At 41.0% G+C, this 27,868-nt stretch overlaps 1 protein-coding gene across 5 annotated transcripts; it reads left to right on the top strand.

Moving 5' to 3' along the window:
• The first annotated feature begins 1,313 nt into the window (after window positions 1–1,313).
• Window positions 1,314–27,849, top strand: LOC124392511 (von Willebrand factor A domain-containing protein 5A-like). 5 transcript variants are annotated; one of them, XM_046859615.1, is made up of 23 exons: window positions 1,314–1,426; window positions 1,571–1,658; window positions 2,973–3,175; window positions 3,701–3,923; window positions 4,045–4,211; window positions 7,075–7,189; window positions 7,366–7,541; window positions 7,692–7,780; window positions 9,232–9,376; window positions 11,648–11,727; window positions 14,561–14,675; window positions 14,783–14,932; window positions 15,082–15,191; window positions 15,826–16,043; window positions 16,857–16,886; window positions 17,169–17,216; window positions 17,684–17,722; window positions 24,247–24,258; window positions 25,313–25,345; window positions 25,508–25,525; window positions 26,499–26,659; window positions 27,077–27,200; window positions 27,467–27,848. In XM_046859615.1, the coding sequence occupies exons 2-23, from the start codon at window positions 1,622–1,624 to the stop codon at window positions 27,544–27,546; spliced, it is 2,373 nt and encodes a 790-aa protein (XP_046715571.1). In that variant the 5' UTR covers window positions 1,314–1,426; window positions 1,571–1,621; the 3' UTR covers window positions 27,547–27,848. The 5 variants fall into 5 exon arrangements, 4 of the variants coding, with proteins under 4 accessions (XP_046715571.1, XP_046715573.1, XP_046715575.1 ...); XM_046859616.1 differs by having other exon boundaries at window positions 1,323–1,386; window positions 27,467–27,849; XM_046859617.1 differs by lacking the exon at window positions 25,313–25,345 and having other exon boundaries at window positions 1,314–1,658; window positions 27,467–27,849.
• The last annotated feature ends 19 nt before the right edge of the window (window positions 27,850–27,868 follow it).

The raw sequence follows: 27,868 nt of genomic DNA on the forward strand, positions 1-27,868 counted from the left end.
CTTTTAGCATAATATTAAAACATTTTTTTGAAAAATAATGAATTTATTCCATTTTTGAAAGGGTGTATCCACATAACAAAATGTGGAAAAAGTGAAGCACAGTGAATACTTTCCGGATCCACTGTAATCTAATATTCTACCAATCAACATTAATTGCCTAGTCTCTAAAAAATTACAGTAAAATGTTTCTAGGAAAAAGAATTTATATTTATATGTATGCGTTATCTGGTTGATCATTGTTACACTATGTGGCCTACTGTATGTGTCCACTATGTGGGCTATGTGGGGGAAGTGGTAGGTCAGTGGTTATAGCTTTTTTTTTACTTAACAGAATGTTGAGGGGTTTCAGCCACACTATCGCCAAGCTGCCACTTTTGGCTCCTTGAGCATGACCTTTTACAATTTCTGCTCCAGGTATACTCTATCATGACCCTATGACTCATGATGCTCTGACCCCAGTTACCTAATAAGCTGGGATATGTGAAAAAAGAATTTCGCTGTGCTGTAATGTATATGTGACAAGTAAATATCTTTCTTTTTTTAGTTCCAGTTAAGGTAAAAAGCATTTCTACAACATAAAAGACATTGTAGAGAACTTTGTACCTTTCCCAATTGTGAAAACAACTACATTTACATGTCATGCTCCACGGATTTTTAGCTATCACTATATTTAATTTAAATTATTATTTTTATTTAAAAAATCTCATGTGGATTTCTTTTTAATCACATTATATTTGCTTAAAGCTGCTATAGTCAGAAAACCATAACAAACTGCCAACGTGGACTTTCCCTAGTTCTGTCTGAAAGCTACTAGTTGAATAACTTTGAAGTGATTTAAGCAGCCTACAATATTGTCATTTGCACTACCATGCACTCTCACACTTTATGTACATTACTGATCTGTATCCCTATTTATTACACATACTGTCTATACTGTCTCACATTGTCTGTATTGTCTTGCATAGTCTGCTTTTGTTTTGTCTTGTCTGTTTTGTCATGTATAGGTTTTATTTATGTCTGTACTTTTGATAGTCACTAACAGCTGGAACCAAATTCCTTGTGTGTGTCAACACACTTGGCCAATAAACCTGATTCTGATTCTGATCTGATTCTACTAGTGTTTACTGCAGTCAGAGGCACACAATTAAAAACCTTGTTATTTTAGCTGAACTGCATAAACGTATTCTATAGTAGTGTTATTTTTGTGATGAGTGTTTGATGGTGGATTGTGCTTTAAAAAATCTAAACTATCATGATTTCTTATTCTCTAGGCGAGCATTAGGGGGCGTAAATGAAACCTTGGGGGCGTGGACCAACCCAGAACTGCACTGAATCCAGTCCTGACGTCTAATAACAAATATAGGGACACTGCTGGACCAAATTCACGTCTCTGCTCCAATATAACCTTATCTACTGACTGCCATCTGTATGATACTTGTTTATTCTTTAACATTTAGTATAACGTTTACGTTTATCCGTTCTTTCTTTCTTTGTGTGTGTGTGTGTGTGTGTGTGTGTGTGTGTGTGTGTGGGTGTGTGTGTGTGAACTACTTATTTTTTTCTCGCACAGATAATTTTTATCAACAGTGTGTTAGGAATTTTACTTAAGGAGATTACAGTGATGGAATGTGGCCTGCGGACACACATGAAAGAACCAGGTAGGATGCATTTTCACTTTATTTCTAGGCTTTTTATTTTTTTAATCGCTGACATTTTTTTTTTTATTCATTGTGACTTCTGATGGTGTTTGCACTGTTTTTACTTGCGTTAATGTAATCAGAGGAGATATGCATCACATCTGAAGCATGAACGCATAAATCAAATTAACTGGGCGACCCTAGATTTGGAAAAAATAATTAAATTTTTAATGCGGAATTGAAAAACAAAATAATCTACAATAAATTAATTTCTTTTCTTTTTTTTTTCTTTCCAAGCAGAAAGTGCAAGAGGATTTACAAGATGAAAAAATACATATTTATAATTTTCCATTGGTTTAATCAAACCAAGTAGTAATAAATAATAATAATAATAATAATAATAATAATAATAATAATAATAATAGTAATAATAATAAAAATATCATAATACTCAATATGATCAATGCCCTATAGTGCACAATATATCCAATCTGACATCCAATCCTAACCTGAAAGTAAAAGTTTAATTTTATTGGCCTTTTCTTAGGAAGAAATATACACTCTGGATGAAAATGATACATACAATTAGACACACTAAAGCAACATATTCACAGGCGCTACATAGATTATGGGCGGGGTCGATTGCCGAAGGGGCGTGGTCGGACAGAGTGGGGCGGGGTGGGGCTGTTTTGGCATAAGAGTACGTACTGCCACTGTCTTGTTGCTTGATTCCCAGCACAACAATGTGGAAATGACAAGTGATTCATTTACTTTGTGCATGTGTAGATAATGCCATAATATGAATAGTATAATATGTGTAATTTGTTTTCCCTAACACCTTTTTTAGTGTTGACACCCAGGTGTCAATTATATCATAGTGCATCAAGACACAGTTTGCAGTTACACTGAGATGCTGAGCCTTTAAAGATGTGAATAAACATTAAATAAGAAGCTTTTTTTGAAATAATTGTAAAAATCAATTATGAGAAATATATTATACTATAAAAATATAAAAAAATGAGATTATTCAGAGTTGCAATTTATGGATAGACAGCAGTGACAATAAAATAAAAATGTTTAGAAAAGATTAGTTTTTATTAAGGCATGCTAAATATTACATTGTTTCTCAGTATCACGTGAACCTCTGATAAGATCTACTAGGAACAATCATTGATTCATTGTTTGCATTTATTAGGGTTTTTTTGTAAGTTGACTGCATTGTATCTTACATCAACTAATTCACAAATTAATGAAAATATCCAGCTGTGATATAAAGCTTAAATTCTGCATACTCTTATTGACTTCTTCATGTCTGCTGTATGTTTCCTTGCTTAGTTCCACTGAAGCACATTGAGGTGGACGTGGAGATTCAAAGTCATGTAGCAACAGTGAACTCCACCCTGCAGTATGTAAATGAGCAAGACTACCCTCTGGAGGCTGTGTTTGTTTTCCCCATGCCTTCAGGAGCTGCTCTTTGCCAATTCAGTGCCAAGATTGCAGACCAGGAGATAGTGGCTGAATTGCAGGAAAAACAGGAGGTGAGTACTTAATGACTGATAGTCGATAATGTGAAAATTTCCCTTCGAAAGATACCAGTCATTACTTATTCAGCATTTAATAATCGTACAACCCTTCTGACATAGTGGCTGCTATCAGCATTTTTCTGGTTATTATTGAATTTCTGCATACTATAATATAATAACACTAATAATAATAATAATAATAATAATAATAATAATAATTACAATTTAGTTAATGTTGTTATTTTTAGCCACATGTCTATGTTAAATTATAGATAATTTTGTTACTTAGATATTAATTATATTAATGTTAAACAGTTATCATTACCAATGCTGAGGTTTCCTAAGATTGTCAGATAAATCAAAGAACTTACCTGCAGTTTCCTGTAGACTATAATAACATGAATGTTATTGCAGCCATAACGCAAAAATGACAGAGCATTAGCTGTTTTCTAAGTGTTACAATTAAGCAGATTATATTATTTATAGTCAATTCACCACACAGTGAGAGAATGTAGCCTTAACTCATATATTTTGCTACAGGCAAGGGAAAAATACGATGATGCACTGAGTTCGGGTGAAGAGGTCTTTCTGCTGGAAGAAAGTGAGATGTCCGACGATGTCTTCAAGCTGAGTGTGGGCTCTCTGCCCCCTGGCCAGAGCGCCGCCATTACTTTTGTCTATATCACAGAGCTGAGTATAGAGGCTGATCACTCACTGCGTTTCTGTCTGCCTGCAGTGCTTAACCCCCGCTACACACCAGCTGGTATTATTCACACACACACAAACCAGCCTACACCTTCTTGTCATGTATAGTTTTTAAGATAAATATGTACTGTTCCATTTTATAAGAAAAGATCAAAACAAACATGCTTTTTTATTTTTAGGTTTAGATGATGGTATAGTGTCAGAGATAACATCAGTTACCACTGGCATTCCTTACTCACTGTCATTTACTGCACACATGAGCTTTCCAAACCCCATCACTAAAGTGGAGTCCAAAAGTCTTCTAGAGCCCCTGATGTTCCTCAATACAGACCACACAGAGGCAAAGGTATGGTAAGACAGCAGAGGGAGTGGACAGAGGGACCATGTATACAATTAATTGGTTATTTTTCAAATAGTGGGTTTAATAACTGATGACAGTTTAACTCTCTAAAAACAATTGAATACCCATACAATCAACAGATCTGCACTTTACACAAAAGAAAGGCATTTAATAAAAGGATTGACTAAACAAACAGGGTTTTAGACTTTTCAGACTAGGAAAAAGCTACCAACAAATAGCCTGCACATTTTGGTCAACATAGACATGGAAAATCATGAAAGACTACAAAAACCCGAAGTCAATATTTTATACTCAGTGGAGTACTCGGCTAGGGTCCAGTGAGGCGTTTCTAATATCCATAATATTATCATTACTATCCATAATATGGCTGAATCTTCTAATTCGAATAGGGGCTCTTCCTGCTAAAATCTGAAAGCAAGGCATTACATTTATAATCACATATTGTCATTACATTTGTATTTAATCAATATTTCTGAAATGAGAATGCTATTTAACTAATATTATCAACTTGACCTTGAAATGAACTGGAGTGAATAATCACACGAGGTCTTTTACTTCTGCATATGATGTAAACTAAAAAAGCCATTCACAGTTACTACATTCTCAAAATGCATACTTCTAGTTGCCTATAGTTCTAGTAGGAATATTTATGACTCATTATAATTAAATACACATTTAGCCTCGAAGATGGCGTGGTCTAGCCTCCAAGATGGCACTGCAGAAGACTGCCTCGGTGTGGAGCTTTCCAGTTGCTTTTCTATCACCACGATAAAGGATGGATGTCTGCAGAGCTGCTTTAGGACTCTCTGACCACTGCCTGTTTCATCTTCTCCTTACATACAGGCAAAAACTTAAATCTGCTAAGCCTGTAGAAAGGACTGTAAAAAGATTGACCAACGAAGCAGAGCAGGCATTACAAGCCTGTTTTGAGTGCACTGATTGGAGTGTTTTTGAATGCATGCTGCCTCTGATCTGGATGGGCTCACAGACTTTGTAACATCTTATATCAGAATGAGAATATATGCATTCCAACCAGGACTCATTTAACATACAACAACGATAAGCCTTGGTATACAGCAAGACTCAGACAGCTTCGTCAGGCCAAAGAGCATGCCTACAGGAATGGAGACAGAATCTCTCTCCCCCCCCAAACCTATGTAAGGATCCTGTTCGTGGACTTTAGTATGGCCTTCAACACCATCATCCAAAAACTCCTCCAGACCAAACTAACCCAGCTCTCTGTTCCCATGTCTACCTGTCAGTGGATCACCAACTTTCTGATAGATAGGCAACAGCTGGTGAGACTGGGGAAATGTCAAACAGCCATACTATCAGCACTGGTGCCCCCCAGGGATGTGTTCTCTTCCCACTGCTCTTTTCCCTGTACACCAACAACTGCATCTCTACAGACCCCTCTGTCAAGCTCCTGAAGTTTGCAGATGACACTACAGTCATCTGCCTCATTTGCAATTGTGATGAATTTGCATTTAGAAGCGAGGTTCAGTAGCTGGCTGTCTGGTGCTGTCATAACAACCTGGAGCTTATACACTCAAAACAGTGGAGATGATCGTGGATTTAAGGAGAAACCCCCATGCACTCCCCCCACTCACCATTATGAACAGCACTGTGGCAGCAGTGGAGTCATTCAGGTTCCTGGGAACCACCATCTTTCAGGGCCTGAAGTGGGACAATCACATCGACTCCATTGTTAAAAAGGCTCAACAGAGGATGTAGTTCCTTCGCCAACTGAGGAAGTTCCACCTGCCACAGGAGCTGCTCAAACAGTTCTACTCAGCCATCATGGAGTCTGTCCTGTGTACTTCAGTAACCATCTGGTTTGGCTCAGCTACACAATCAGACATTAGAAGACTACAGAGGTCGGTTCGAACAACCGAAAGGATTATTGATGCCCCCCTGCCCACTCTGCAGGAACTATACACATCCAGAGTGAGAAAAAGGCCCAGAAAATCACCCTGGATCGTTCACATCCAAGCCATATGTTTTTTTTTACTTTTGCCGTCAGGCTGACGCTACAGAGCACCTAGCACCAAGACAGCCAGGCAAAAGTTTCTTTCCCCAGGCCAGAGCTCATGAACACTTAAAAGCTTTGGCCATTGTGCAATAAAATAAAACATATAAGCAATAGCACTTTTATTATTCTGATTTGTAATTTTTTGTTCAATAATACTTAGCTTTATTATTTTCATGTGCAACTGAAAGTTTCTGTCACCAAAACAATTTCTGTGTAAGTGCAACCATACTTGGCAATAAAGCTTGATTCTGATTTCTTAACTTAAACTGATCTCAGTCACAATATAACAGTAAAAGCTAATACCTAACTGTAGCACGGTGGTCTAAAACATAACACTGTCGAACATTAAACAGAGAAGATCATTTACTATACCATTTACATCTGAAATGTAAAAAGGATCAGTCAAGTAAGCCCTGATTAAGAATCTTTTAAATTATGTTAATATATTTATATTAATCATGTTATTAATATAATAATATGTTTCCTGAATTTGATCTCTAAATGATACTTTAATAAACCATTTCAGCAGCCTTGTTTATTACCCAAATAATTTTGTTTTTTGCCTAAAAAGCTTGTTCAGGTAAATCTGTATGGGATTTTTTTTTCCAGAATTTATCTTTAGAATTTAGGAAATATATATATATAAAAGTTAATGCACTAAAAGGAAATTAAATAACAGGCAGACAGTGCCAGATCGCACTTATCAATACATTTAACATCAGCAGTAAGCACAGTCTCGTATCTGCATGTTGGTTTAAACGGATTCTTATTTTATTTTAATCAGAATTATTATATATAGAGTATTTGTGTTTTTAGGTAAGCCTTTGTCCAGGTCATATGTTTGACAGAGATGTCGAGCTGTATCTATATTATCAAAATCCCCATCAGCTCACTGCTATAGTGGAGGCTGGAGCTCCCACAGCACAGCCAGGTACAATTCCATATTTCTTATAGTTTATTTAATTGACTCAATAGTTTTTTAGAACCATTAAATATAAATAAGGCACATCTTTTATTTAGAATTTTGAAAATGATTACATTTGCAAATTGCAAATTGATCAAAATAGTAATGTATTTTCTTATTTTCTTTAATTTTTCTTCTGCTAGGGACTCTCATGAGAGACCCTGTGGTAATGATCAGTTTCTATCCAGAGTTCCCTGAGTCGGTGATGTCCTCTATGTTGCCGTGTGGTGAGTTTGTGTTTGTTATGGACAGATCTGGCAGTATGAACTGCGCCATGCATAATGAAGAAGGTGCAAAACCACGCATTGAGTGTGCCAGGGTAAGACTCAATTACAAATTGAAGTGAAATACTTATTTTCATTTTATATCATGACATATTTTGCAATGAAAACGTTTTGTTTTTTATATGGATACACGTTTAATTAAAAACAAGATATAATACTGACTATATGAGTAATGATGTGTTTAGGATACTCTACTCCTGCTGTTGAAAAGTCTCCCCATGGGCTGTTTCTTCAACATCTATGGCTTTGGCTCTACTTATAAATCCATCTTCTCGTGAGTAACTCTAAATGTAAATAGGACAGGATAAATTTGTAATAAACCTGTTGCTGAGGGAGAGTGTGTGCAAGTGATACAGAGTTAGTTAGATGTGTTAGTTAGATGTAAATGTCATGCTCTATTGTGCGCACACACACTCAATTGTGTGACTGAACTATGCAACCCGGACTCAACACACACTCGTACTTACTTCACACATCCGTGTCTTCAGTACCACTCATATTATATTACCTCATTACAAACTGTTTTTACATGCTGTTTACATGCTGTTTTTGCACATATTTTTTGACTATTGGTATTGCTGTTTTGCACAAACCCTTTTGTTTACATTTTTGTTTAATTACAAGGTACACTGTACTCTTTTACACACTGCACTGTGTAATATACAGTAGGTTTACTGGTGGCACTATTTTGTATTTTGTGTATTTGTCCTACACTGTCTTGTGTTGTCTTACACTGTCTTGTGTTGTCTTTGCACTGTCTGTCTTGCACTGTTTACACCAGGTTGTACACAATGTACTTTATGTGGCGAGGACTTTTACTAGTGTTTCTGTGTTTTCTGATATGTAGTTTTATGTTGTTAAATATAGCATCAGGGTTCTGGGGGAATGTTGTCTCATTTTGCTGTGTAGTGCATCAGCTATATATGGTTGAAATGACAAGAAACACTTCTTGACTTTACATGACTTTACATCACATCATGACCTTGTGCTCCAGAACATCTGATCACATGCACATTATCAACTTGTGCTGTTAATATCATGAACAGCAGCTACACTAATTCCTCTCCACTGCTTCTCTTTCTCTCCCCATCCCGAGGCATCCTGAGGTTGGCCAGCTCCAGTCACGTGAAGATTATGGACCTTTGAAGAAGTAAATGCCGAACTCGCAAACATCCCGAACCATCTAGAGCCGTACCAGTGTCAATTGGATCCCGCTACATGTATGGTTTTGACATTGGACCTTCTGGAGTGTTTAAAGGCTCTGGCATGGAGAAGCTGATGCTGGATCTGTGATGATCACAAATGTTGAGCTCATAAAACTAGGAGCTACTAACCATATAGACTGTATAAGACTGTAGAAAGAACATTTCTTATAAGCTTATACTCCAGTACTCATGTTAGTTCTCACTCTCCAGTGTTCTGTATTGTTGAAAGATTTATGATCAAACTCTTGATGTCACCCAAATGAGGATGGGTTCCCCTTTTGAGTCTGGTTCCTCTCAAGGTTTCTTCCTTTTTACATCTTAGGGAGTTTTTCCTTGCCACAGTCGCCATGGCTGCTCATCAGGGATAAATGCACACCATTCACCTTGACTATTGATTTCTGTAAAGCTGCTTTGAGACAATGTCTGTTTTGAAAAGCGCTATAGAAATAAACTTGACTTGACTTGACATGACATGAATGTAACAGGTTTGTTGGGTTTGTCTGCATTTCCCTGGTTTTAGAAAAAGTGTGCAGTACAGTCAGCAAACTATGGAGCAGGCTGTGAAGAAGATAAAGAATATGCAAGCAGACATGGGGGGCACAGATATTCTGGAAGTTCTGGAACATATTTACAAGCAGGCTTACATCCCCAAACACCCAAGACAGGTAATATTATGCTTTATCATATTTTGCAGGGATTTATCACTGACAAGCTGACCTTATTTAGCATTTTTAGTATACATTTATATCTCAAGTCAAGTCCAGTATATTTATTTTTGTCTGATCCATGGTCCCCAGTTTTCTTTTGAATACCATAGCACAATCAGCTTTTCAGCCAAACAAGACTATACTTATGGGACTGCAAAAAGAGTGTGTCTATTTTAAATCTGTCTGCAAAATTTGCTATGGAACATTTATTTTACGATTTTGTGCAGAGTAAACAAAGTAATCTTGCATGTTTCCTCATAGACAGTGAGAAAAACATTTGTGGTCATTTGCAGTATTTTCTTTCAAATTAACTTTTTCTGTGCAAATAAATGATTTCCCATGTCGTGGAATTGTACCAGACTCTGACACATTATTCAAAAGATGCAAGTGAAGCTTTAATTTAAATGAGAAAGCAGGTATCAAACCAACAACCCAAGATCGTGATGCAAGAAACATAACTGCATCAAGCAAAGACACATACACCAGACAAACACAAAAGCTTGATAATGAGACAATTGAGGTGGTAGCTCAGCGGTTAAGGCATTTGCCTTTGGATCGGAAGGTTACAGGTTCAAATCCTACGACCACTGAGCTGTTGGGCCCTTGAGCAAAGCCCTTAACCCTCATCTGCTCATTTGTAAGTTGCTCTGAATAAGGGTGTTTGTCAAATGTCATAAATGTAAACATCTAAAAACAACAGGTGTAAGTGCTCAGCAGTGGTAAAATACTAGGTAAAAAAGTGCTCCCTTTAAACTTTTTTATTTGAGTAAAAGTACAAAAGTATTTGCCTTCAAACAAAGTATCCACAGTACTATGGTTTATTATGGCTATAATGTCCGATTATAATTTTTGTCACAAGACTCTTTGCTTAATTAACCTAGTTTATGTGAAAAGACTTTAATGTTACTCTTAGCAATCTACAGGTGCATCTCAATAAATTAAAATGTAGTTTTTTTTCATTAATTCAACTCAAATTGTGAAACTCATGTATTAAATAAATTCAATGCACACAGACTGAAGAAGTTTAAATCATTGGTTCTTTTAATTGTGATGATTTTGGCTCACATTGAAAGTATGGAAAGTATGTTCATTTACTGTATATTTACTCAATACTTGGTAGGGGCTCCTTTTGCTTTAATTACTGCCTCAATTTGGCATGGCATGGAGGTGATCAGTCTGTGGCACTGTTGAGGAGGTATGGAAGCCAAGGTGACAGTGACCTTCAGCTCATCTGCATTTTTTGGTCTCTTGTTTCTGATTTTCTTATTGACAATACAGGTTCAGGTCTGGTGAGTTTGCTGGCCAGTCAAGCACAACAACACCATGGTCATTTAAACAACTTTTGGTGCTTTTGGCAGTGTGGGCAGGTACCAAATCCTGGTGGAAAATTAAATCAGCATCTTTAAAAAACTGGTCAGCAGAAGGAAACATGAAGTGCTTTAAAATTTGGTGCAGGTGCAGTGACTCTGTTTTTTAAAAAAACACAGTGGACTATGAAAACACTGAACTTCAAGCAACGTGGGCTATAAGCTTCTCCGACCTTCCTCCCGACTCTAGGATTTTGATTTCCGAATGAAAGACAAAATTTGCTCTCATCTGAAAAGATGCCTTGACCCCAGCCTCAGTCCATTCCTTGTGAAGTTCACCCAAATTCTTGAATCGATTTTGCTTGACAAGCCTCGTAAGGCTGTTGTTCTGTTGTTGTGCATCTTTATCTTCCACACTTTTACCTTCCATTGAACTGCTTGTTTGCACATAGTAAATACCACCAAGCACCAATCAAAACAAGTTCTAAACAGAGGGGGCTTTCTGTGTGCTTGACCAGTTAAGTTTTAATCCACTGATTTTTGCTAAATGTAGTTAAGTAAAAAAATATTTTTCTAATATGGGTGATGGGTAATGTAATTATGGTCCATAATCCCTGCTACATAATCTTTTCTACATTTTCTTTGCAAAATGCTTATTTGCAGGATCAGTATCAGCAACAATACAACATTCTCAGAGGCATGAAATGTCCTTCAGTTGTTCCATTTGAAAACATTGACTGTTGAAGCAAATTATTTTCATCACTTCAGTTTAGAATAACCCTATATTTGATATTTCAACTTGTACGTGAATATAGCATTTATAGCAAATGCTAACATTCTGAACTGTGTACCCTACCTATACAATAACGTAACACTGTTTATTAATTATTTTCTTCTATGTTTTCCAACATTTCTTTTTCAGTTGTTCATATTTACAGATGGTGAAGTAGGAAACACTGAACATGTTCTGCAGTGTGTAAGGAAAAATGCTTCTTTTCACAGGCATGTGCTATTTACAACTTAAAGCATTCAATTTAGTAAATAAAATGAAATAATTAACATTTACATTTTTTGTGCTAATGAGTAATCTATATGTATGTGTGTATGTACAGTATGTATGTATTTATGTATATACACTGCCTGACCAAAAAGGTCACTCAAATTAATATAATGTTGGATCACCATTTGCTTTGATTACAGTATGCATTTGCCATGGATTTTTCATAAGCTTATTGTCATGCGAGAGAAACGGAGGCGGAAGCCGTAGTCAATGAAACGGGTTTTATTCAGAAAAGGCGAGGATGTGAGGAGTATGCTCCGAAGCGAAACGCTGAGGAGATATCCGTGGTACACCTGGAAAGAGGCGAGACCCACGATGTCCGAAGCGGAATCCGGAGCAGGAAAGGAATATCCGTGGTGCACCTGGAAAGTGGCGCAGTCCACAATGTCCGAGTCAGAATCCGAGGCGTGGAAGTAATATCCAAGGTGGGCCTGGAAAGGGGCGCGGTCCACAATATCCGAATAGGAATCCGAAGCGTGAAAGTAACATCCAAGGTGCGCCTGGAAAGAGGCGCGGTCCACACGAAGAGAGAGAGAGAGAGAGCAATAAGGAACAGCGAGAGACTCGAGAACAGGAGTTTATGAAGGTGCGTGATTAACGAGTCCCAGGTGTCTTAGATGAAGGACGGGAGCGGCCGAATTTGCGGCCGCATGACGGCCACCGAAGGGGGCGTGGCAGGGGAATCCATGGCAAGCCCTCGGCGAGGACCGGAGGCAGCGCGACGCCCTCCACGGAGACTGGAGGCCCTCGGCAGAGACCAGAACCCTAACGATGTCCACCACTGAGACACGGAACGGGGGGCCTCCACCACGGAGCCTTGAGTGAAGTGCTGGCATTACGGGGAGCCTGGATGCGACCCGCCGCCATCAGAGGGAGAACTCTGAGACGTGACTTCGCCTGTAGAGGAACTCTGTGACGTGACTTCGCCTTCAGGGGGACGGTGAGGCAAGCCGTTCACCTTATGGGGGCCTGTGAGGCGAGCCGTCGTCTTCAGGGAGACAGTGAGGTGAGCCTTCGCCTTCAGGGAGACTGTGAGGCGAGCCGTCGCCTTCTGAGGAGCCCGGGGAACGTGGAAGTGAGCCGTTGCCCTGAGATGAACTTGGCGGCGTGACTCTGCCTTCAGGGATACCTTGACGCCAGACATCACCATCAGAGGAGCTCGGGGGCGAGCCGTCGCCATCAGGGAGACAGTAAAGCGAGCCGTCGCCTTCTGAGGAGCCCGGGGGCGGTGGTACGACCGCCTTCTTGTGGTCTGGTGGCGCCTCGACGTCCCTTTTGTGTCTAGGTGGTGGCTAGGCGTTCCTTTCGCGGCCAGGTGGTGGTTTGACGTCCCTTTCGCGGCCTTGGAGCTAAGTTGAGTGTGCTGGGGTACTCTGGAGCGGAGCGGCGCTCTTCTGGAGGTCCTGGATTGGAGCGCCGCTTTCTTGGAGGTCCTGGAGTGGAGCGGCGCTCTAGGACCTCCAAGAGAGCGCCGCTCCAATCCAGGACCTCCAGAGCGCCGCTCTGCTCCTGGGTGTCCTGGAGCAGAGCAGAGCTCTCCTAGAGGTCCTGGAGCAGAGCAGAGTCATGTCCTTTTTTCCATCTTTTTTTTTTGCCCACCTTTTCTTTGTCCTTTTATTCCTTTTCAGGAGTCCGTTATTCTGTCATGTAAGGGAAACGAAGGCAGAAGCCGTAGTCAATAAAACGGGTTTTATTCAAAAAAGGCGAGGATGTGAGGAGTATGCTCCGAAGCGAAATGCTGAGGAGATATCCGTGGTATGCCTGGAAAGGGGCGAGACCCACGATGTCCGAAGCGGAGTCCGGAGCAGGAAATGTATATCTGTGTTGCGCCTGGAAAGAGGCGGGGTCCACACGAAGAGAGAGAGAGTCTTGAGTCCCACCCGCATAATGTGCAATAACGGACAGCGAGAGACTCGAGAATGGGAGTTTATTAAGGTGCATGATTAACGAGTCCCAGGTGTCTCAGATCAAGGAGGGGAGCAGCCGAGATTGCGGCCGCATGACAGCCGCCGAAGGGGGCAAGGCAGGGGAATGCAATGTCACAGCATTTTCTTCTGTCGAGAATTGCATTAACATCACACCAAGATCTTGAATTGATGATAGATTTGGACCACTGCTGAGTGTCCTCAGCACATCGGAAAGATTCTCAATGGGGTTAATGTGTGGAGACTTTGATGAGCTTGATGGGTGCAACACAGCATCAGCAATCTCCTTGTTCCCCGCATTAGCAATGTCCCAAAATTCTTTGGGAATGCATACTGCATTCATGTCAATTTTACTTTTGACACACATCACCTACCTCAAAACTGTTGCAGGCCAAGTACACCCCACCATGGCAACAGTATTTCCTAATGGCAGTGGTCTCTGCATATTGCAAAAATCTGTTCAGAAATGGATTGAAGTACATGACATGAGTTCAAAATGTTGACTTTTTCTCCAAATTCCCCACACCTCAATTCGACAAACAAGTTTGATACATAGACCTCACTCTCACAACTTACAGGACTTAAAGTATCCTCTGCTATGATCTTACCAGAGTGGTCTTGCAGAGGTAATGCCCTGAATAGTCAGAGATATTTTGGCAGCACAGAGTTGCACAGTATTAGGCAAATGGTATAATTGTTTTGGCTGATTTTATACCACAGCCCTGTTGAATTTTTCACACACCACACCAGCTAATGGTTGATTATTTCTTTTCCTAACTGCGTTTTATTTCATACTTAGTATGTTTCAACGTATATAAGGGATTTATAATGCAATACTTTGTTTAAACAGATGCTTCTCATTTGGGATTGGTGAAGGTGCGAGTTCTGCCCTCATTACAGGATTGGCTGAAAACAGCTCTGGCCATGCCCAATTTATCACAGGAACTGAAAGCATGCAGGCAAAAGTAAGACTGGGTTCTCAAAAAGCAAAAAAATTAAATATTCTTAAACCCAATGGGATAAAATTTTTGTTAATTGCTATAGTAAACACAATTTCAATTCCCATTTCTAGGTAATGCAGTCTCTCCATTATGCTTTACAACCAACAGTGATTGATATCACTGAGGATTGGACTGGGGTGTCTTTCACCCGTCTGAGCCCCCAAATTACAACACTTTTCCATGGTCAAAGAGCACTAATTTATGCCCAGTTGAAAGAAGAAGTGAGCATATTTTCACACCTTTTTCAGATTCTTTTCCAGATATTGAAATTCTGAATATATTGTGTAAAGTTATTAAAATTGCTGGTCTCTTATGGTCTTACATATAAATTACTGGGTATACATAATCAAATCTGCATTTCTGTCTCTAGGAGTGTCAAAGTGTAGAAGCAAATGGAAAATTAACAGTGCAGTACAAGCTGGGAGATCAGGAAGTTTTGAACACTGTCTACTTCTCTCTAAATCCTGCTGAGAATAGCAGGTAACCATTAGAAGACATACAAATCCATTGCCTCTTCTCATTTCTGATTATGATGTGTGTGTGTGTGTGTGTGTGTGTGTGTGTGTGTGTGTGTGTGTGTGTGTGTGTGTGTGTGTGTGTGTGTGTGATACTACAGAAAACCGTAGCTTGGTGGCTTTAGCTGCCAGATCTTTCACAGTTGAAAATATTATCTTAAGTACTCGAGAATAATCAAACATACTGTATCTGTTATTATTTGTAGATAGTTTAAAGAGACGTCTATGACAGTTTGGTGGGATAAGCCAGACCAGCTAGCTGATGATAAGGATTTATATCATTCAGGAGTCATTTTAAAATTAAATGAGTACTATTTTGTCAGGAAATATGAATTTGAGGTATTAAGAATGTTTTTCCTTCTAGAAAAAATAGAAGCACTTCTTTAAATGCTTCTATATGATTGATGGCATGTGGTCAGAATTCCACCATATTTCATTAACAAAGATCTCAATTTGTTATGACAACTGAAGTTTGGTTACCTTTTGCTCATTCAGCATTGTGTGTGTGTGTGTGTGTGTGTGTGTGTGTGTGTGTGTGTGTGTGTGTGTGTGTGTGTCTGTGTCTGTGTGTGTCTGTGTGTGTGTGTGCGTGTGTGCAGACTGACTATTCACAGGCTGGGTGCTCGCTCTTTGATCCACTCTCTGGAAAGGGACGAGCAGGATGATAAAGCTGAATATGAGGTTCTGAAGTCCAGAGTGGTGGAACTGAGTAAGCAGTGTGGAGTGATCAGCTCACATACAGCCTTCATAGCTGTCCATAAGGGTAGCGGAAAAGCTGTGAAGGGACCTCTGTTGACAAGCAGAATTTCTACAACGAGTGAGTATTTTTTTCACTCAGTACTCAAAACCTTTCATATATTATGATTTATTTAAAATTATTATGAATATTATGATCAGCATAATGGTTTTAGTACTTTTATTAATAATAATAATAATAATAATAATAATAATAATAATAAACTTTATTTTGTATAGCGCCTTTAAAAGGAGTTTCTCAAAGCGCTTGACATAACAGATAAAATGAAAAGATACACATAATAATGCAAACACTAAAACTAACTATAAAAAAAATAAAAGCCCAATAAATAACAAACAAAGAAGTCACATAAAAGCTACCCTAAAAAAGTATGTTTTAAGATGGGATTTAAAAACACCCAGGGATTCTGCATTCCTGATCTCTGAGGGCAGGGAATTCCACAGTTTAGGAGCCAAAGAAGAAAAAGCCCGATCACCCACAGTTTTTAGCCGTGTTTTTTTGGGCAGTTAGAAGACCAGCTTCAGAGGACCGTAGAGCACGTGAAGGTGTGTAGGGGGTTATCAGCTCACATAGATATTGAGGGGCCAGATTATTCAAGGCCTTATAGGTGAGCATGAGAATTTTAAACTCAATACGAAAACTAACTGGAAGCCAGTGCAATTTTTCCAGGATAGGTGTGATGTGTTCCCTTGCACTGGTCCTAGTCAGAATTCTAGCAGCAGAATTTTGTACCAACTGTAATTTACTTAGGGTAGCTTTAGAAACTCCAGCCAGCAAAGCATTACAGTAGTCTAAATGTGAAAATAATTGTATGCATTAACATATCATACAGAGCAACAATCTGACCTGGTTTTTGTTTTTATTCATGTTTAGTGCTGCGGGGCTGTGCACTTGGGTCCTATAGTAAGTAACTGAACAGTAATTTAAAATACATGAGACTAATATTGTGTTCTGATTTGTTAATTTAATGTGTTGAGACTTATGTCGATGGTAAAGTTTGGAAAGATGATTAAAGATGATGCCATCATTTTATCATTAACCAGAATGGCTTTAATTTAAGGACTGAGTCCTTTTCCTTATGCTTTGAATGATTATAATCTGCATTCATGATTGTAATGCTTTTATGCATAAAATACCATACAGAGCACAATCTGATTTCTTTTTTTTTTTTTTTTTTATGTTCAGTGGTGGGGTTAGATGCAGTGGAGTCTTCTAATAAATTCTCAAATCTGGGTAAAGATCATGCCATACATTCATGAACATCTCATGAACATAGTGACTTTAATTTAAGCACACAACAGGGTTTTATTATTTTATGTTATTAATGTACATAACTACCTAGTGACTACTATTTAAAATGCCATATATTTATGTGATAAGTAAACTGAAAAATTACTGTCATAGTTTTTATTAGTCATTATACTGTACATATGTAGTAATATATTGTAAATGTAAAAGAAATCCCTACCCATTCAACTGAAATTCATATTTTTAGAAGATGCGACAGAAATGCTGCAGTAGAAAACACATCAGATCCCGATCACATGGATACACTAATCTCTTTGATCTAAAATTATAATTACCTTTTTCAATAAACCTGATCTTTGAATAAGAATATTACAGTTATTGTGCTTTTTTGAACAAACACATTGTAGAAAGTACATAAATAATCTAACCTGCTTCTGTTAACCTCTGTACAGGTATGATGCGAGCTTCACCGTTTGACATTTTTTTTCCCTGTAAGTCACTTACATTTTAAAAACTGTTTCCTTTCAGGAACTCGAGCTGCGTCGTAACGCTTTGGGAATGCCCCTGCGTTGTCCGTGCTCTAAACCACGTGAAATCTGACCAATCGGTGCGTTGTTTGCTTGGGAGTGGAGCATGCACAATCGGCTCTCAAGGGAGACGATTGCTCGCATTATAGCCGCATGACTATGAGCCGATGTAGCAGCGGGGTTGGAGTCAGATGAGTCCTCTCCAGCCTCTCCTGCTGGATGAAGCTCCTGCTCTCTCGGGGAAGCAGGCCCGATGGCTGCTTCTTCTCCCGGCACGGGCAGCGTGGTGTTACATGTCTCTCCCTCCGAGGAGGGTGAGATGATGGATGCTAGCGAGCCCGTGGACTCCTCACAGCCTGTGCTGTACGAGAAGCTCCCCGAGGTCGTGACACGATCTGTGTCCAAGCTGGATCTAGCTTGGCCGGTGGAAAAGCAGAAGCAGCGCGCACCCAGTAAGCAGGATGAGCATTTCCTGCGTCCTGTGTCACTTCCTCGGCACCAGGGCCTTCCATTCATCCTCGACCGGCACACCTAGGTGTCCAGGTCTTGGGAGACCCTGTGCTCCATGCGTACTTTTTCCCAACACTCCTTGCATTACGTGAACATGGTTGGGGCTAAGGACTGCGGCTATGGGGCGATGCGGCTTGTGGAAGAGACGCTATCTAGCTATCTCTCCCCTATCGTAGCATCGTAGCTAAAGGCCCCGGTGTTCCCTACTACTAAACCTTAGTACATCAGCCTTAGTAGGGAGTGGGTGTGTTGCAGGCATACCAGGCTGACCTGCTATTTGATTTGGATGAGGGACTTAGCTCCAAGGCCGGCGATATTAAGGAGTTGCGTCACGCTGCCAACTTAACCCCTCGGGCCACCAAGCACGCGGCGCAGGCCGTTGGTCGGTCCATGTCGGCCCTAGAAGCCACAGAAAGACATCCGTGGCTCACCTTATCTGACCTCCCAGATAAGGATCGAGCTGTGCTGTTGAACGCACCGATGGCTCCTCCTGGACTGTTTGGCGACGCTGTGACGGCGGTCGTGAACAGGTTCCAGGAGTCTAAAAAACAGTCGGCTGTGTTTCAGCAGTAGCTCTCTCGCTGATCTCAGAGAGAGCTACTGCTGAAACACAGCCGACTGTTTTTCCGGGCACCGCGAAGACCAGAAGCAGGCCCAAGAAGGAGCAGGATGACATGAGGGTCACACTCGCCTCCAACACATGGGCTGTGGTGCGTAGATCCTGACAGTCTACGGTCGGGGGGACGGTGTACACCTCACTCTACTGTGTCCGTCCCTCCCCTGCACCACCAGGAGGCCAGGCCGTTGGCTCTGCCAGAAGATGTGCTTCAGGGCATGGCCCCCCTCCACCTCTCAGGAGGTGTCAACGGCCACAGTACGCTGCTCTGGCCGTTCGGGTCGAGGAGGCCGGTCTGTCAGCCCTGCCACAAGGTGTGCTTCAGGGCGCAGCCTGCCTCCAGCAGTTCGCTCTCCATCTTTCCACCAGGTAGTTTGTTGTGGATGGGGGAGGGGTTGGTTCCCATGAGGAAATTTCTGACAGCTTGGGAGGGGCTGCCAGAGGTCTCCCAGTGGGTCCTTAGGACTATAGAGAACGGTTACGCGATTCAGTTCGCGTCCTCTCCTCCCCGGTTCAAAGGGTTGTGTCCCACCCTGGTGGGGGCCGAGCAGGCTCTGGTCCTGGAACAGGAAGTGCGCGCTCTCCTTGGGAAAGGGGCCATCGAGGTGTTTCCCCCCTCGGTTCGAGAGTCAGGCTTCTACAGCCTGTACTTTGTCGTTCCGAAGAAGGATGGCGGGTTACGTTCCATTCTAGATCTTTGCTCCTTGAACCGCTCACTTATGAGGCTCAGGTTCAGGATACTTACCCTCAAGGAGGTTGTGACTCAGATCAGGTCTGAGGACTGGTTCATCACGCTAGATCTGAAGGACGCGTACTTCCACATTTCCATCCTTCCTGCACACAGGAGGTTCCTGAGGTTTGCTTTCGGGGCGAAGCTTACGAATATCGGGTCCTCCCATTCGGCCTAGCACTTTCGCCCCGCACCTTCACAAAATGCTTCAAAACAGCACTGACCCCGCTGCGGCTCCAGGGCATCCGCATTTTTAATTATATCGATGACTGGTTGGTACTGGCTCATTTGGAGCACCAGGCGGTTCGGCATCAAGATGTCGTTCTCGCCTGCATGAAGGTGCTTGGGTTCCAACTGAACGCCAGCAAGAGTGTGCTTTCTCTGGTGCAGAGAACCACTTTTTTGGGCGTGGTGTTGGACTAGACCAGGTTGCGGGCACGGTTGTCTCCCGCCTGGGTCGAAGTCATCCTCACCGCAGTCAGGAGGGAGAGAGAAGGCCAGCCACTCACTGTAAAGCAGTTCCAGAGGCTGCTGGGTCTAATGGTGGCAGCGTCCAGTATAATTCCACTCGGCCTCCTCCACATGAGGCCCCTTCAGTGGTGGCTCCGGGCAGAGGGTTCTCCCCCAGGGGGAATCCGTATCGTACTATCAAGGTCTCATGGCGTGCCCTTCGAGCCTTGGATGTGTGCAAGGACCCAACGTTTCTGTCCCAAGGACCTGTTTTAGTGACTCCTTGTCTTCGCGTCACGCTAATGATGGGCGCTTCCCTTATGGGGTGGGGAGCGGTCATTAGTGGCCACTCCGCCCAGGGTCTGTGGAGTGGCCCACGTCTCTCGTGGCACATAAATTGTCTGGAGATGATAGCCCAGACCTGAGAGATCGCCATGTGTTTGACCACACAGACAATAATGTGGTGGTCTCTTACATCAACCACCAGGGGGGCCTCTGGTCTCACCCCTTGTACAAGCTGGCACAAGAGGTCCTCTTGTGGTCCCGGGACAGACTCCTCTTATTGAGAGCCATTTACATCCCCGGACGGTTGAATGTCAGAGCAGACACCCTGTCGAGACAGGGGCCGAGGCCTGGGGAATGGCGACTCCACCCCAAGGTGGTAAAGCTTGTATGGCGAAGGTTCTACAGAGCCCAGGTGGATCTTTTTGCGACCCAGGACACTTAGCACTGTCCCCTCTGTTGCCCCGTTGGGTCTGGATGCCATGGTACAGTCGTGGCCGAGGCTACGCCTGTATGCCTTTCCCCCGATCGCGCTGCTCCCGGGAGTTCTGGAGAGTTCGCCGGGATGGAGTCCGTCTCCTCCTGGTAGCACCTCGATGGCTGGGCAAGCAATGGTTTGCAGATTTGGTGTCTCTACTCGAGGACCCTCCATGGAAAATTCCGCCCAGGAGGGATCTCCTCTCGCAGGCATGCGGAACCCTAGTTCACCCCCCGCCCGGAGTTGTGAAGGCTGTGGCTGTGGCCCCTGAGGGGGCACAGTTCATAGCGGCTGGTCTCTCTACCAAGGTAGTAGAGACCCTTCTCCACTCGAGAGCTCCCTCCACGAGGAGGTCGTACGCCGCACGATGGCAACTGTTCACGTCAAGGTGCGAGCACCATGACTTGGACCCAGTTAACTGCCCGATCGGTTCGGTTCTGGAGTTCTTACAGGAACAGTTTGCCACATGGTTAACCCCTTCAATCCTGAAGGTTTACATGTCCGCCATCGTGGCATATGTCACCCCGCCTGCGGGAAGTTGCTGGGTAGGCAACACGTTTCCTCTGCAGCACCCGGAGGCTGAGGCCCGGGACACGACCCAGAGTGCCTGTCTGGGACCTGGCAGTTGTGCTGGCGGCTCTATCTGAGCCCCCCTTCGAGCCCTTGGCCAAGGTGGCCCTTAGGTTTCTGTCTGTTAAGACCGCCTTTCTCTTAGCGATTTCCTCCCTGAAGAGGATCGGGGATCTGCACGATCTGTCCATGGCCCCGTCCCGCCTGGAGTTTGCCCTGGCATGGCCAGAGCGTTTCTCTATGCGAAACCTGGGTACGTACCTAAGGTGCCTTCGGCTCCACACGACATGTAGTGTTACAGGCATTCTGCCCTCCTCCATTCCTAGCCCCCGACCAGGAGCGACAGAACCGTCTGTGTCAATGGCGAGCACTGGACACTTACCTCCACAGGATGAGTCCATGGAGGAAGTCAGAGCAGCTGTTCATCTGCTATGGCCCTAATAGGATTCCCGGCCAATAAGCAGACATTGAGCAGGTGGGTAGAGGATGCTATCGTGTCGGCTTACGAGTCCTCCGGCCTCCCCACACCACTCGGGGTCCGAGCTCACTCTACCCGGAGTGTGGCGGCCTCTACGGCCTGGTCCGCTGTAGTGTCACTCCAGGACATCTGGTTGGTCCACCCCGCTGACCTTTGTCAGGTTCTATGACCTTAACCTTAGAGCCACCCCGGGCTCCTCTGCTCTACGTGCAGGTGCTGAGGCCCTCACTCACTAGGCAGGGTCTGGTCAGTGTGGCATGATTGGACACTCGTTCCCAAAGCGTTACGACGCACCTCGAGTTCCCGAAGGGAAGCGTCTTCAGGTTACGACCATAACCCTAGTTCCCAGAGGAAACGAGACGCTGCATCTCCGTGCCACACTCCCTGCATCCCTGCGGCGCTTACCCTTCTCCTGCAGAAGGTGGCGTCTTTACCATCTCGCAGCCATTTGTAGCTTCCTGGTTTACGCAACGTCGCCCGCCGATGACGTCACGACTCACCTATTGGTCAAATTTCACATGTGGTTCAGAGCGCAGACAACGCAGGGGCGTTCCCAAAGCGTTACGACGCAGCGTCTCATTCCCTCGGGGAACTAGGGTTACGATCGTAACCTAGAGACGTTCTTCATGATGTTGTTTTTGGTAACTGGTAATTTATAACATGGTCCATGGCTATACCAAAAAGCCTGTCTGGAATCATTTACTTGCTAGATGGCAAAGAAATATTTCAAACCACTTTTGCAGTGGAAATGTTCAGTCCCACTATACATCCCAACTTTGAAATAAAATTATAATTTTTTTTTACACAATTGTAAATCCATTAACATGGTGGGTGCCTTAGCTTATAATATTGATTACATTAGTTAACTACTACTTCTTTCGGCGATCATTCGCCTCCAGGCTGTTTAGATGTCTTCTATATCTACCTCTTTCAAACCATGTAATTGCATGTCTTTCTTCACCACATCATAAACCTCTTTCTTGGCTTTCCTCTTTCCCTCCTTACTGGCGGCTCCATCCTCAGCATTCTACTACCGATATACCCCATGTCCCTCCTCTGCACATGTCTAAACCATCTCAATCTAGACTCTTACTTTGTTTTCAAAACATCCTACTCTCAACACAAATCACAATATTATACGCAAACATCATAGTCCAGAGAGACTCCTGTCTGACCTCGTCCGTCAACCTGTCCATCACCACTGCAAACAAGAAAGGGCACAGAGCCGATCCTTGATGCAATCCAACCTCCACCTTGAAACAGACTGTCGGTCCTACTGCACACTTCACTGCTGTCAAACTGTCCTCATATGTCCTGCACCACAATCACATACTTCTCTGCCACATTAGAGTTTCTTATACAATACCACAACACCTATCTCAGCACCCAGTCATACGCTTTCTCTAGATCCACAAAACACAATGCACCTCCTTCTGACCTTCTCTATACTTCTTCATGAACATTCTCAAAGCAAGTATTGCATCTGTAGTGCTCTTTCTTAGCATGAAACCATACTGGTACTCACAGATAGTCACTTCTTTTCTCAGCCTGACTTTCCCATAAATTCATGATGTGGCTGATCAACTTTATGCCCTTGTAGTTACTGCAGGTCTACTCATCTCCCCAAACCTGTATTTTGCACTGTCATTTTGCTCTACTTTGTGAAATTAATTTGAAGTATGAACATTATATTGACAAGCAAGTGTTCAGTTCTGAGTGCAGTATATTATTTCCAAGAACCATAACATTTCAGACAGACGTCCTTGAAGGATTAAATTAAAGGCTTTTGGGACTGTATGACAAGAAACTTATAGGTATTATTTATTTTGTATCAGAATATGATATTCTGTGTATGTTAGGAATGTCTACACATCTGCTTATTCATGTATATATATATACTGTATATATCACAAAGCCACATCTTTATGCATAAAATCATGGAAATTCTGGTTCAGGTGATGTTCAACATCAGAATTTGGAGATAAAAATGAATCCAGCCGTGGTTTCCTAATGTAGATCTTTTTGTTTGTTTGTAAAATTCTAAATATCATCAATGATTTATTTGTGGAAATCACAGGAGACCAAAAATACCAACACCAACACACATGCTAGCAATAAAGTCACTGAGATGACACCAACTCTTACACACACATTTTAGTGTTTGATTTAAGAACATTCACTTAGGCCTATGACCTTATTCATGCATTGAGCTGATGCCACAGTCTAATAATTGCATGTGCAAAGGTGTTTCTATTTAGGTGTCTTGTGTTTTTGTTTTTGTTTGTGCATGAATTCTTTGACTTTATATACAAACTTTTTTCCTATTATATTTTTTTCCATTCAAACCTCCATGTTGACGGGATTCATCCTCTAGTTAGGAAAATAAGTAAGTTTGCATCATTTTTATTTGTTATGACATTATATGAATTTCAATATAATACTAATTGTTAGTGTGCAGAGGGTCCCTGGTGGTCTAGTGGTTAGGATGCAGTTCTCTCACCGCTGTGGCCCGGGTTCAATCCATGGTCATGGAACCAACCCCAGCCATTAGGGTTGCACAAGCCTTAGTGTCGGTCCCAAGCCCGGATAAATGGGGAGGGTTGCGTTAGGAAGACAAAAAACAGCATTTGTGTATGAGAGATAAAGCAATTTGTGTATTTCAACATTTGTATTGTTTTCAATTATAATTGCAGATGGCAAGTTTGAACAATTTCTGTTTGAAAAATGCACAGACATTTTGTGAGGACAGTTGTGAAGATATTAGCATCTAGAATAAATAATAAATTTAATTTTGTACAATAATGAAATGATATATGCATATATTTAATATACAAACATTGAAAACAAAGATTTGAATGTAGTAAAATCAGGTTTGAAAAACATTAACTGTTAATTTGTAGTAAACAAATGCTATATAAAAAGAGAATGAAACGCAGCAAGCTAAGAGACTTTAAAAAAAGAAGAAAATATGAATTTTTGTTGAACAAATGCATAATCATTTGTTGATACCACAACAGTGACAAAAATGTAATTGTTTACTGCAGCTGTTTTGTGCTTTTAGATTGACTGTTTGTTTGCACCATTTTAATGAAATACATCACAATTTCATGAGCGAAGTCACGCCAGAACAGATCCAGTTTACACAAAAGCACTTAATTAAACTATACCAGTTTCACATGATTAGAATTATACAGTTTTTCCTGCTGGTGGTTGACATTCTGCCATTTCACAAGCGGCTGTGTTATCTTATATATATATATATATATATATATATATATATATATATATATATATATATATATATATATATATATATATATATACACGTTATACAGTGTGTGCATATGAGCTGCAATGGAAGATAGACAGCGAAGCAAATGTCACATTCAGAGCAACCAGAAAATCTAACCTTTCTGTTTTACTCTGTCTAATCAAATGAGGTATGCCTAAATGGATGAAGTGCTTTAGAGCCTGTAAGTTACTGAACATTAAACTTCTAAGATTATTATTTTTTATATTTTCTAATATTATTGTATTTTTGTCAATATTGTATTTTCGTAGTAAATGTTTACTTACAAAATTAGAATACCAGGTACCACTGATCATTCACAACATTGGTGTAACTTGTCTTACAGCAAGGAGTATGGACATGAGTAAGTAACGATTTTGCTTAGAGTTCAATACACTAACTTATAGATATATTGATATAGATAGATAGATTTAATAGAATAATAGTAATATATGACTCTTCATGAATATACAGGTACATCTCAATAAAGTAGAATGTCTTGGAAAAGTTCATTTATTTCAGTAATTCAACTCAAATTGTGAAACTTGTGTATTAAATAAATGCAATGCACACAGGCTTAAGTAGTTTGTCTTTGATTCTGTTAATTGTTATGAAAGAATTTCTCACATTTAACAAAAACTCACCAATTCACTCAACAAATTAGAGTATGGTGACATGCCAATCAGCTAATCAACTGCAAAGGTTTCCCAAACCTTCAAAATGGTCCCTCAGTTTGGTTCACTAGTCCACACAATCATGGGAAGACTGCTGATCTGACAGTTGTCAGAACACAATCATTGACACCCTTCACAAGGAGGGGAAGCCACAAACATTTATTGCCAAAGTAGCTGCTGTTCACAGAATGCTGTATCCAAGCATGTAAACAGAAAGTTGAGTGGAAGGAAAAAGTGTGGAAGAAAAAGATACACGACCAACCGAGAGAACTGCAGCCTTGAGAGGCATTTCAAGCAAAATCGATTCAAGAATCTGGGTGAACTTTAAAAGGAATGGACTGAGGCTGGGGCCAAGGCATCAAGAGCCACCACACACAGAGGTGTCAATCTTTTAATGCACGAGTTTAACAATTTGAGTTGAATTACTGAAATAAATGAACTTTTCTACGACATTCAAATTTATTGAGATGCAACTGTATTTTAGATAAGTTTTTTAATAACTGCCAAGCTGTAACTGAACATTATTCCAATATCAGTTGTCACCACAAACAGCAGGCTGATTTAACCAGAGCTTCATTTAAATAAATATTTTATGTAATTCAAATATATATATTTTTTATTGTTAATGACTACTATAAGGATTGATATGTTTCTGTCCTGAAGTGTCTGTAGAAACTCTTGAGGAGACTCCTGAGTCTACAAAGGATGACCTGTTACAGCTCATCTCCCTCCAGAAGGCTTCTGGTTACTGGAAAATGGAGTCTAAACTGGCAGAGGTGTTTGGGAAGACAGAAAAAGAGTTGGTCAAGCAGATTCCAGCACAGGTTAATACACAGTAAATATTAGTAGCATCACACATGATGCAATGTACTCATATTCTTTTATTTTACTTTTTAATTCCTAATGATATTTATTTACTCTGCTCTATTTAACAAGTAGAGTTGTTCCAAAAATAAAACATTTCAGGATATGAAACAGTGATTCTTTCTATATTCCAAAATCCAAAGATTTCTTCTTAGTCCTAGTACTTTTAATTATTTTGTTTTCCATATAAAATCTTACAGTAGATTTTTTTTATTAATTAATTAATTTATTTATTTGTTGAATTAAGCAAATATTTAAGTAGATATGACAGTATGCTGCACATAAAAAATATGAATCATTAGGGGAATATTATCATTATGTATCATATATATCATTAGAGTAATATCAAGAATTTTCCTGTTTGGTTTTGTATGCAGGTGAACCCGGATGTCTGGGCTACTCTTTTGGCTCTGGTTTGGTTGCATGGCTTTAAGAATGCTGCCCAGGTTGAGTGGCAGTTATTGGCCAAGAAAGCTGTGGCATGGATCCGGACACAAAAGGGTAAGTTCTAAACTACAGCCTCTATCAGCCATTGCCTGACCTCTTGAATTAAATAAAATACTGACTTTTTATTGCTGGAAAAATTAAAATCCACATTTTGATTAAATAAGCATTTTTCAAATTCAGAGAAACTTAATTAGACTAACCAGTACCGCATTAACAAATTTATCACTAACATTCGTACACTGACTTGCATTCATAGTGATGATGATGATTATTTATGCTAAGTGTGTGTGTGTGTGTGTGTGTGTGTGTGTGTGTTTCAGTGGTCAATCTCTCAGAGTGTATTCAGGTAGGGAACTCTCTGCTTGGCTGTCAGGTTGAAGAAGACGCTCTTGGGCTTTGAAGACTTTATGCCCTTACAGAATCCATGCAAAAGCCTTAGCAATGCATCTCTATATATACAGTGGTTTTATTGCATATAAACAAAAGGAACATACACTTGATGCCTGCACTTTATCTACACAAAACCACCTTGCATGTATTAGCATGTTTAAATGTAATGCATTGTTATCAGTTGAATTATTACTAGAGCCATACAGCACTAGATACTCATGTAATGATCAAATACAGTATGTAAGCATTTTTGCACACATTTGTTTGTCAATTGCAAAGAAAATAAAGAATATACTATAACTGTAAAATTTTTTTTTATTATTTTGAAATCT

Source organism: Silurus meridionalis, chromosome 10 (genome assembly GCF_014805685.1).
Source record: "Silurus meridionalis isolate SWU-2019-XX chromosome 10, ASM1480568v1, whole genome shotgun sequence".
Classification (NCBI taxonomy): domain Eukaryota; kingdom Metazoa; phylum Chordata; class Actinopteri; order Siluriformes; family Siluridae; genus Silurus; species Silurus meridionalis.